Source organism: Myxocyprinus asiaticus, chromosome 19 (assembly GCF_019703515.2).
Source record: "Myxocyprinus asiaticus isolate MX2 ecotype Aquarium Trade chromosome 19, UBuf_Myxa_2, whole genome shotgun sequence".
NCBI lineage: Eukaryota > Metazoa > Chordata > Actinopteri > Cypriniformes > Catostomidae > Myxocyprinus > Myxocyprinus asiaticus.
In genome coordinates this window covers 19,211,698-19,224,100 of record NC_059362.1, presented here as the reverse complement: position 1 = coordinate 19,224,100, position 12,403 = coordinate 19,211,698, and the positions used below count along the sequence as shown (strand labels likewise).

General features: G+C 38.2%; 1 protein-coding gene across 4 annotated transcripts in view; it reads left to right on the top strand.

Annotated features, from left to right (window-relative positions):
* Window positions 1-12,403, top strand: part of cdc42bpb (CDC42 binding protein kinase beta (DMPK-like)) — a 121,942-nt gene that overhangs the window by 70,247 nt on the left and 39,292 nt on the right. For all 4 annotated transcript variants that reach the window (XM_051645080.1, XM_051645078.1, XM_051645079.1 and 1 more), the window contains exons 9-12: window positions 305-539; window positions 1,962-2,081; window positions 2,357-2,490; window positions 8,020-8,262. In XM_051645080.1, coding sequence (XP_051501040.1) covers window positions 305-539; window positions 1,962-2,081; window positions 2,357-2,490; window positions 8,020-8,262 — 732 coding nt within the window. The remainder of the gene's footprint in view (window positions 1-304; window positions 540-1,961; window positions 2,082-2,356; window positions 2,491-8,019; window positions 8,263-12,403) is intronic.

Here is a 12,403-nt window from a genome sequence, read left to right as displayed (position 1 = left end):
GTATTACTAGCATGTGTAAGCATGTAGCCAGGTGTTGCTAGCATGTTTTAGTATGTAGCTAGGCGTTGCTAGCATGTTTTAGTATGTAGCTAGGCGTTGCTAGCATGTTTTAGTATGTAGCTAGGCGTTGCTAGCATATTTTATCATGTAGCTATGTATTGTTAACATGTTTTTGCATGTAGCTAGGGGTTGCTAGCATGTTCATTTTGATTTCTTTGAAGCAAATGATTTGGCCTCATCTAGTAAAATAGTTAATATTTGACTCTCTGTGTGTCTCATTTTTCATTTTCTCTCCACCCTGCAGGACATTGCTCCACCAGTCTCTCATACAGGTTTCACCGGGCAGCACCTACCCTTTGTGGGCTTCACCTACACCACAGACAGTTGTTTTTCAGACTGTGGCAAAGTGAGAGGTGTGGCACTGACAGATGGAGGTGCTGGGGAGGATCTTCAGGATGGAGGTCTGCAGGTGGAGGCCTTTGAGAAAAGGATCCGCTGCCTAGAGCAGGAGAAACAGGAGCTCAACCGAAGGCTGCAGGGTAATCTCCACCGGACATCTCATGGAAAACATGAGTGTTTTCATAAAAAAAAAAAAAAAAAAAATTTTTTTTTTTTTTTTTTTTTTACATTTATGTCAGGAATTCTTTTTTATTTTGTAAATCCTTCAGTGCAGTGGTTCTAAACTGGTGTCATGACCCAAAAAATGGGTTGCATGTTTTGTTCTGTTAAGGAAAAAACAATGCTAAATGCAAATAATAAAATGCAACTAACCATATAATTGTGCATAGTTAGCATAGCAAAATAAATAGGCTTATCAACATAAGTCATGTGACGGTATCAAATTTTCACATCACGATAATTTTTGAAGCTTTAATCACTGTATATGGTATTGAATAACATTACAAAAATGGGTTGATTACAACTATTTTAGTTATTACTACAAGACGCAAGCGTTTCTATGTAGCTAGCAGAGTTTTAGCTAACTACTCTTCGGCCACTTAGAAGCAAGCTAAACAGTTTCTTTGTTATATTTGTTGTCACTTAGCTAGTTGTCTCTTAAGGACTGTTGGCTCTCAGTTTTCAAAAACAGTTTGGAAAAACTAGCAGAACTGTCACAACTTTATCTCGCTGAATTGCACACGATGATTGTCCCGCAGAGAAGCGTACATTTTGGAGGTGTTCCTGTGATTCGATGCTACTTTTCTGCCACATGTTTTACACAAAGGGAAACCATCTTTGACCAACTATCCATCTGCATTTTTACGGAACCCAAAATACTTCCACACCGCCATGCGTCTTGTCCACATCGGTTTTGTTTACATCAGAGTGCGCATCGTTTGTACCACATACTCTGAGTTGTGAATCTTGATTTGTTGAGGGAAACAATCTACTATGTGATCAGAAGAATCTAAACAATTTGGCTAAAAGGTTATCTGGAAATTTTGAGGGTATTTTGAAGTGCCCACGATAACAATATTGTGCATGTTAATAACTGTGATATACTATATTACCAAATACCGTCATATGCCTAATCAACACATAAAATGGAGGACAAAAAACTTCACATATCTTCTGTTGTTTAAAGGCAGTACTGTAGAACTTTATGGTATTTTGGTGAAAATTCCATCTGTCACTGGTTAGCAGGTAGCCAAATGAGCCAAAAAAAGAGCAAATACGATGCAAACTAACTAATAAGTGAACCTGAAATTAAATACAGGTTAACTGGCAACAAGGGAATTTGTTGTTTTTTTTTGTTGGGAGATTTGCTGTTGAGAACATGAAAATCAAGACATTTAGAGACATTTATTAATCAAATAATCAAATGTTATATTTGTTTTTATTTTTGTAAGGGAGTGGTAATAAGTTAAAGTATTTACATTTGTTATCTCTCTCATTAGTCACATGTTTATGACTGTCTTCCGAGTATGTAATGATTGTTTACTCTACATGTAATTTCCTAGAATCCACTCAGGCCGTTCAGTCCCTCCATAGCTCTGGGCGTGGAGCCGGCACACTCGGTCGTGATAAAGAGATAAAAAAACTCAATGAGGAAATCGATCGCCTCAAAAAGAAACTGGCAGGTGAGAGGCCTTGCAATCACTGTCAAAGGATACAACCGGATATGATATGAAAAAGTCTATGTTATGAGTCATGTCAAAGCACTGCATGCCGCCAGTCCTGCTGACTGACACACCTGTGTTATTTATTAACAACTATAAACACACATTCTTAGAAAAATTACGTTTTGTGTTAGGATTATGAGTTAGCACTTTTACTTATCAGAATGCTTTGCCTCATGTGGCCATGCATGTGTGTCTGCTTCCAAGCTAACTCTTAGTAACTTGTTTCTCCTCAGACTCTGATAGGCTTGAGCACCAACTTGAAGAGGCAGTGACTCTTCGACAGGACTTTGAAAGTTCCTCCACCAAACTAAAAGCCCTGGACAAGCAAGTTAAAGCCCTCAAGCAGGAGAAAGAGGATATCCATAAGGTATGAATGAGTAGAGAGTTTAATCACCTATTTCTTATAGTGAGAGATGTTAAATGCCCACAAATTCAGCCCCTCAAACCTTTAATTACATTTGCTTCCTGTACAGAGATACTGAGATGTACAAACCTCATGAATACCTTGATACAAGAACAAGTTCACATTGGCATCACATACTGTGCGTGATACAAATAAACCTGTTTCATCACTGTCTTCTTTCTTCATAAAATTCTCACTCCATTCTTTTAACCTGTCTCTCACCTTCTTCCCTTCTTGTACTTATGAGCAATTTCAAACTTTGTATTGCAGCACTTCTCATGTTACTGCCTCCTTATTACGAGTCGCTTATGTTTTATTCCTCATTTGTAAGTCGCTTTGGATAAAAGTGTCTGCTAAATGAATGAATGTAAATGTAAATTCAGGATTTTGTTATCGCAGCGCAGGCACCACCCCCAACCCAGAAATTAGGCTTTGTTAAACAATAACAATACAATTTTATTTCAACATGGTAATATTTAGTGATGCTTGTGGAGAAAAGTTATTATAATCTCACATACTTATTTGTATTATTCCGTACAAAACTTCGGCACCTAACTCTTCCCGCACCGTTTGTAGTAGGCCCACGAATTAGGTGTCAAATCGACCGGCCTATTGGCGACACCTGTGCTATGACATTTCTAACGGGTTAGGGGCACCCCTGAGGGGCAAAAAACGTCCCGAAAATGTCCCATAGGCATACTATGGCAAGGGTCTCGCCCATGAAAACAATAGTTTTTTACTAATATGACAAGATGCTGACATTTGTGGGATCATATCTCCCAATCAGAATGTCATAGAGACATGGTTGTGGGCTCATTTCAATCGGTTGCCAATCAGACTTTAAGGATCATCTTGGAAATGGCATAGCCGTGCCCTAGCAACTATTTACGGCACCCTAGCAACCGCCCCCATAGACTTCCATTCAAAATGGCTCAGAAGGATATCTTAAGAACAGAATGTCGTAGACACTTGGGGATTGGCTCTTTTGTCAGATTAGTAATCAGCCAATAAGAATCTCTCTGGTCACTGGCTAGCCACGCCCTAGCGACCATTTAGAGCACCCTAGCAACCAGCCCTATTGACTTCCATTAAAAATGGCTGAGAGGGATATCTTTGGATCAGAACGTACTACAGACATGACAGTTGGCTTGTTTTAATTGGGTGAGCAATCACTCATATCATCATGGAAACTACTTAGCCACACCCTAGCAACCATTTAGAGCACCCTAGCAACCAAACCCCATTGACTTCCATTCCAAATCGCTTAGATGGGTATCTCGGGATCAGAATGTCGTAGAGACTTCATTGTTGGCTTGTATGACTCAGGACAGAAAGCCGCCACCTTAGTATCACCCTGGCAACTGCCTAGCAACCACATGGGCTTACCCTAGCAACCAAGTAGCGAAACACATCTCTGCACAAGAACATTGTAGAAACTTCCTGTTTGGCAACTTTGACTCAGTCTCACGCTACCAACACCTAGCGAAGTGCTAAAACATGCTACCATCATGCTAACACATGCTAGCAACGCCTAGTCAAGTGCTAAAACATGCTAAAACTATGTTAGCATCATGTTAAAACATGCTAACAACACCTAGCAAAGTGTTCAAACATGCTAGCATCATGCTGACACATGCTAGCAATGCCTAGCGAAGTGTTAAAACATGCTAAAAACATGCTAGCATCATGCTAACATATGCTAGTAATACCTAGTGAAGTGTTAAAATGTTAAAAACATGATAGCATCATGCTAACACATGCTAGCAATGCCTAGCGAATTGCTAAAACATGCTAAACACGTGTTAACATCATGCTAACACATGCTAGCAATGCCTAGCAAAGTGCTAAAACATGCTACAACATGCTAGCATCATGCTAACACATGCTAGCAACGCCTAACGAACTGCTAAAACATGCTAAAAACATGCTAGCATCATGCTAACACATGCTAGCAACGCCTAGCAAACTAATAAAACATGCTAAAAACAGGCTAGCATCATGCTAACACATGTTAGCAACACCTAACGAAGTGAAAAAATATGCTAGCATCATGCTAACACATACTAGCAATGCCTAGTGATGTGCTAAAACATGCGAACATCATGCTAACACATACTAGCAACACCTAGAGAAGTGTTAAAACATACTAACTACATGCTAGCATCAAACAAACACTTGCTAGGATCATAATAGCAGTGCTTAGCAACATGCTAGAACATGCTATGTGATGAGTGTAGCCACGGCAAGCACCACTCACATTTTCTTCAGGAAATGTACCTATCTAGTTATTTATTAAAATGGCATTCATTTTCACAAATCTCTGAAACTCTGATGTGGATATGTAGCTCTGGCTACATGTTGTCATATGAACCAGTCAATATAGACTGATTTTATATGTCTTTAACCTTGGATTTCTTACATTGCTTTTAAAAAGTACAGATAATACTAACGTTTCTTGGCTCATTTTGAGTCGAACATGATATTCTGCAGTTCAGTTAATGAGGGAGCCATTTGAGCCCATTCAGTGTGAAAGTTGTCTGACCGATTTATGACTCCTGCGATCAGTCGATCGAGCAATTAGTTCTGAGTTTGAAAGAGAGGGCAACACAACTCAGCTAAAATATTATACTTTTTCCTAGGGCTGGGCGATAAAACGATATCGATATTTATTGGAAAAACATTTTTATATAGATGATAAAATTTTGAGTTATTGCCAGTATTTAGCTTATTTTCTACATCTAGACCAGCGCTACTCAACACGTGGCATGCGGGCCACATGTGGCCCTCGAGCCATCTTTTGTGGGCCGTGTTATGATTTCATCGTTAAAAATATATTTCTCAGTAGGCTATAAAATGTACATGAATTGTAAGGTGTCCATTTTCCAGAGTGTTTACGGTAGCTCTCTGCATTGCTAATGCACAGCACAGTTGAGAGGGAAATAAACTGCAAAAGGATGTAATGAATGAAATAAACAACAAAGAATATCTAAGCATAGCTGACGTACATGAGAGTGGCGGTCCATCAGCATGCACTTGACAGTGTCTTTGACTGTGTCAACAGAACTGATCATATCTGTTTTCTCTTTTACAATGATTGTGGTAGAAAGTGGCTCTTTGAAAAATTTAAACCAAACCATGAGAAAATTGAACTGTTACACCCCTAATTTATAGGCTTTTATATATGCTTGTATGATATATTATATTATAAAATTAATTATTCTTACTATACATTTTTTTTTTTCACTATAAACTATAGTTGGCTATCAGGCAAATATGACATAGCTGTGTACCGGACAAGACAGCATTAACAATGCAATACAGCTATTGACTGAACACAACAGCAACTCCGACATCAACACCATTGCGGTTTATTTATGTACTATTAAGTTATTTCATGATCCATAATGCTGTCACAGGCAAGAAAGTGTTTCTTCTTCTTGTGATGTTTAGTGCCGGTTGGCAATCTGGCTTATAGTACATTACCGGCATCTACTGAGCTGGAGTGTGGAACGTCACAAGAAACTCTTTCAGTGGAGTCAAACATCAGCTGAAGATGATTAAATAGGTGAAATTTTTTCGAAAAGAGGTCACACACACCTTATGTCGGATTAAATCCTAAGCCGAGTATACTTCAAAGTAGGGATGCACCGATTTATTGGTTGCCAGTATTTATTGGCCAGTTATTTACCAAATTAAAACCATTGGCAAATTGGTTTTAAGCATGAAAACGGCAATATGAAAAACCAATGGTTCATTTAGAATTAGTTATCAAGATATTGTGTAAAAACTCTTTGAATGTACAATCCAGAAATAATGATAGCAACAGAATGCAGAAGAATTGGTACTCCTAAGAACATGTAATATTTAATTTATAATCATTCTCGTTCTCACATTTAGGAAAAACTGTCATTACAGACATGACAGTTGTGAAAGTGGCGCTTACGTATAGGCTACATGATGAGGGAAACCATACAAAATTCTTTGAAATTGGCAGCAAACTTTGACTTCTGAGACATAGGTATGATGTGTTACATTTACATTTATGCATTTGGCAGACGCTTTTATCCAAAGCGACTTACAGTGCCCTGATTACAGGGACAATCCCCCTGGAGCAACCTGGAGTTAAGTGCCTTGCTCAAGGACACAATGGTGGTGGCTGCGGGGATTGAACCAACAACCTTCCGCTTACCAGTTCAGTGCTTTAGTCCACTACACCACCACCACTCCGACTGCAGTGTTAAAATAGACTGCAGTCAGCGCTTCATTCAGAATTGTGTAAGCAAGTGTTGCCCTCTAGCAGTCTGGATGGTATTTTCCATCATCCATTACACCACAATAAACCTTAAAAGAGCATTTGTTCCTTTGGTGACTTTTTATTTTTCCATGATGTGGTTGACATTTCTGTGGAATTGCAACATCTGCATGATATGAATTTGTTATGTTCTATTATAACTAGTACAAACATGTAAAATGTGAGTTTTTATTGTTTTGAACTGAAATTTTTTTTTCATTGTGGCTCTTTTAAAAATGTTGGACTTTCATGTGTTTAACAGACCCAATCCATGTTCAGTGGAAATTATTATTATTGTTAGAACAGAGAAAAGGCTTTTGTACATTTTATAAAACATAAGTCCTGAGCAAAACAGTGATCTGATGACAAAATAAGGTATGTGGAACAATATCAGCATCGGCCAAATTGTTTTTTGTTCAAATCAGTATCGGCTAAAGATTTTCATATCAGTGCATCCCTACTTTAAAAGTAGCTTACCCTCTAACAAATATCTGATCAAAAATCTAATAATATGCTGTCATCCACCAAAAAACGTGAAAACCCATTATTTCTGTACTCTCCTAATGCCACTGTCCTGTCTCTCGCTGAACCGTATACGTCCCTCAGCCTTATTCAGTCAGGAAGTTTATAAACACTGGGCCCCTTCATCAAGATTAATGTCATCACCCCTCACAAAGGGCAGGGCAGAATTTTCAACGTGTATCACATTTTTAGCTAATTTGATTTGTTGGGCCGTTCCACTTGACTGTTGACCCTGAGTCCTGATTGGCTAATACCCACTGAAGCACTCCAAAGCTGTTGTTTGAGAGCCAATTAAACAGGGGACCTGCTATTGTTGAAAGATACTTTTCCTGTTAGGTTTGTTCGTGTTAATTTTACATGTGCTGCACGTCAGCAAAAGCAGTTTGATATTGTCCTTAAAAGCGTGTGTCCCTTTCTTTTTGTGCACACCCCACTCCCAATTCTCTTGACAGTTTTATTTCTCACTCAGCCTCTTATTCAATCTTTTATCTCTGGATGCAGATGCACTTTTTCTCTCCTTCCACTATATTTCTCACACTCTCCTGTACAGCTGTTTCTGTGGTATCGTTTTCTGATCTTTTCTCGTTTTTATTAGTTATTTTTAACGCCCCCCCCCCCCAATCATTCTATCATCATCTCCGACTTGATGTTCATCTCTCTGTATTCTTTTCCTGTTTTAGCAACTGGTGGAGTCTCTGGATCGCCTGAAGTCTCAGACCAAGGAGCTGAAGGACGCTCATCAGCAGAGGAAGCTGGCCATGCAGGAGTTCTCTGAGGTAAATGAGCGCATGGCTGAGCTGCGCTCGCAGAAGCAGCGTCTGTCACGGCAGCTGCGAGACAAGGAGGAGGAGATGGAGGTGGTGATGCAGAAGATCGACGCCATGCGCCAGGACGTCCGCAAAACTGAGAAGGCCCGCAAAGAGGTGAGCCATGGGAGGAGGGCTTGCGTGACTACTCATTTTTACTAATTGACTAGTTATTCAAAAAAATAGGATAGATAGATAGATAGATAGATAGATAGATAACATAATCATTATAAACAAGTTCTGGGTTACTGATCAGAAGGTCAGGGGTTCAAGCCCCAGTACTGCCAAGATGCCACTGTTGGGCCCTTGAGCAAGGCCCTTGACCCTATCTGCTCCAGGGGTGCCATATCATGGCTGACCCTGAACTCTGACCCCAGCTTAGCTGGGATATGTGAAAAAAAGAATTTCACTGTATATGTGCAAATGTATAATGTGTGATAAATAAAATTATAATTATAATTATAAAATTATAAATACACAAGATTGTGAAGCGTTAACATCAAAGACAGAGGAATCATTGTTTAACAAATATTTACACTTATTACACATTTATTGCACTGCTTGTTATATGGCTATTTACCAAATGTGAATGAAATATTTATTAGAGTTGAAATTGGTATTATGCAAGGAGAAAGATACCACTGAGTCTCCAGAAATAGCTGAATTCCACCTCCTGAGGTGTTTATAAACTGCACATTATCCCGCTTTTTGCAAGACCACTTGGAATATAAATGGACATGAAATATTGTTAAAATTATTTTATTAGCTTGTAAAGAATACAAGAAGTAGGACAAGATGACTTGCAATACCCGGATGACCGGTCTGGTATCACCCCAGATGTGCAGTCGTTATTCAGAAGTATCAGACCGCTGGATGCCTTGATTTACCAGTCAGAATAAGGTTTTCCAGAAAGCTGTGTAATTAAAAAAAATATAAGTTGTGCACAATATAAACATATTATAAGTAATAATAATAATAATAATAATAATAATTCAAAATTCAAACATTTAGCCAATAATAATAATAATACAGCATAATAAAAATAATACAAAATACAAAAATAAACCAATCAAGTAAAAGCTTTTCTGAAAAAAACAAAACAAACTTTGATTGGATTTAAATAAACGTGTTGATACCACTCTAATATCACTTGGTTGCGAGTTCCAATATTTTGGGACATAAGAAGAGAAAGCCCTGTCCATGTGATCCACAATTAGTTGACAGCGATTCAGTGCATGAAGTAGTGGCAGAACTTATCGACTAGTCAAGTAGTCAGTGCAGCCCCTAGTGTGAATGTAGGTGCTCTGTTATGGGTGAGCACCCGTGACATGCTTGTTAGGAACAAGATTAAAGAGGGTCAGGGTCGTGCCCCCTTTTGCAATGTTATGATTTTTAGATCTGTTTTTGAACCAAATGGAGATGGATTGTTGGGGGCTTTCAATCCGGAAGATGTATTTACCCTGTATGTGTCATCCTGTTATTCCAAACTGGTGTTGTCCAGCTCCCATTGGGTATTTATTACTCAGCATCAACATGTTAAAGCCCCTGGGGCTGACAGAGCACACAGTCAAATGCAGCACAAGGCCTTGGAATGCAGCACATTTTTGAAGTTCATCATTCACGCTCCAGAGAGAGACGACGTGAGGGAGAGGCAGGGAATCCAGCTCCTTAGTTTAGCACAACAGTTTCAGATCTCCCTAGACGATAGCAGGAATGTCTTCACGCCCCTCCTCTCTGGTCCTCCCTCCCTCCCTCCTCTCCCTGCAGACCAGCCTCATGAACCACATGACCACCTCTGGACCTCAGTGGCTAACTAGAGCCAGATGGGCGACACTGACCGCAGTGTAGGCCAACTGCTGACTGCAGCTGGAGTGGGGAAACAGGGAAAGCACTGGCCTCTCAACACTCTCAGCCAGCAGTCTCTCCCCCATTTAAACACCCTCTTCCACTCTTTTGTCTTCCTTCTCTTTCTCTCTCATGTGGACACATTTATTTTTGCAGAAGAGTTTGGGTGGATTTGTCTTGGGACAAATTGAAATGTTGCTCTGTTTATGTAGAGGCTTGATGTCAGGAAGTTTTTAGTACCGAAAGACGTACGGTTCCCAGAGATCAAAATGAGAGATATTAAATACAGTGGCCCCAAAAAGTACTTTGTAAAACACATTTTTTAAAAACTGTGAATTCAAATGTTCAATCTAGAAATAATAATTGCCACGGTATGTATAAGGGTTGGCACTCCTAAGAACATTTAATAATTATTTTTATTCTTTCTCGTTCTCACGTTAATGCAGAAAATATGGCATAAAAGGACATGACAGTTGTGAAAGCGGCACTCACCTATACATGATGAGGGAAACCATCCAAACACTTTGAAACCAGCAGACTTTGACTTCTGATATCAATTTGATATCCATTAAAGCTGCATGGTTGATTGAATTAAGATCGAAATCGCAATATGTCCTTGGGTGATTACTACATTTTAAAAGGTTAAGTTAAAAAAAAAATAGTCTGCATTCAGCGCTTCAGTCAGCGTTGTATGTGCAACCGGCACCCTTTAGCAGTCTGGACGGCATTGTCTATTATGCAACTATAATACAGAATTTAAAAGGGAGTTTTGTTCCTTTGGTTAAAACTTTTATTTTTCCATGTTGTGGTTGACATTTCTGTAGAATTGCCCATCAGATGCATAGTATTAATTTGTAACATTCTATCATATACAGTACATACACGTAATATGTGAGTTCTGTTGTTTTGAACTGCAAAAACAGAAGTTCAAAAATGTTTAAGAAGTACAAAATCACTATAAATCACTATAAAATCATTAACTTTTTATCTATTACTGTGGCTCTCTTTAAAATTTTGATCTGTGTTCAACAGATCCAACATAATTTCTTGTTAGAACAGTTAAAAAAAAAAAAGCTTTGTACATATTTAAAGCATAATTCCTAATTAAAGCATTGATCTGATGACAATATAATGTAAGTGGTAAAAATATTATCGGCTTATAGGTTTTGTTGTTGTTGTTGTTAAAATCGGTACAGGCAAAACATTTCACACAAGTCTGTTTGGTTTTAAATTTAAAACTATAGATATACTGTTCAAAATTAAGACAAAGTATTAGTCGAACAAATCATTATTTAATGTGATGAACAACAGCACATATGAGGTTATTCTGCTTGGACACCTGTGTGAACTTGAGGGAACTAACTTCATACATCAACTAAAATGACTTTGGGACCAGTTGCTAAAGAGTCATTGCAAAAAATGTGTAAGATAGATTTTTTTCAGATAATTTTCTAACATCAGCATTTATAGTGAGTAAGTAAACCATTTACTAGTTGCTATGTGTTGTATTGAAGAGACAATAATAAAATCTGCTTCCTTACCGAGATCATGACGATGCAGTGTTTCTTGTCTCTGTGTAAACCTTCATTAAAATGTACCTGCATAAATTCCGATGATGCCTTTCTTTCTTTATTTCCAAAGGCGAAGTTTCATAAGCAGGGACTAAAAACGGTTCAAGGAACAAAAACAAAAAACGAAAACGAATGAAATTTTTAGCAGAACGTAACCAAAAACCGGAACAAAGTGATTTTCAATTGTTCTGGAGTGAAAACGTTATTTTTAAATGCAGGTAACCGGTTATAACTGATTAATTTTGTTCTTATAATTTTTTCATGAAACTAAAGGCCAAAGGGATTATCAAAGTACATCTTTTGAACAACACCACTTCATTTTGCCCAAAAAAATTAAACGTGCTTTGATCCTGAAGGAAACCACTGCATCACACATTTCTTTGCCTATTTGCCCATTTTGGATGTAGCATTCTGTGAATGAAGACCTTTTTTAACAACTACATAAATAATTATTACATATACATGCATGGCTAATCTAGATACAAGGAAAACATAATTAGTAAAAAGTACATTTCTCAGTTGTTTCCAACTCTTCACTGAATTATTGTCCGATATGCTGCATTTATACAGATTGGATGCTGCCGTGTTTTGACTGAGAAGTAGATCTGTTATTAAAATTATACTTAACCGTTAATTAACTGTATGCTTGTTATGATTTCTATGCTGATAAATCCACCACACAGGGAAAAAAATATAATTGCTTATTTCACTTATCTTGGTGAGGCAAGTGGCTTATTTTGAGCTTGTTTTCCCAGACCATGTTGCTTGTTTCTCTTGGGAGATCTGGCAACACTGCAATTGGTATTTCACCCACCACTTAGCACAGAGTACTGTCATTTTAA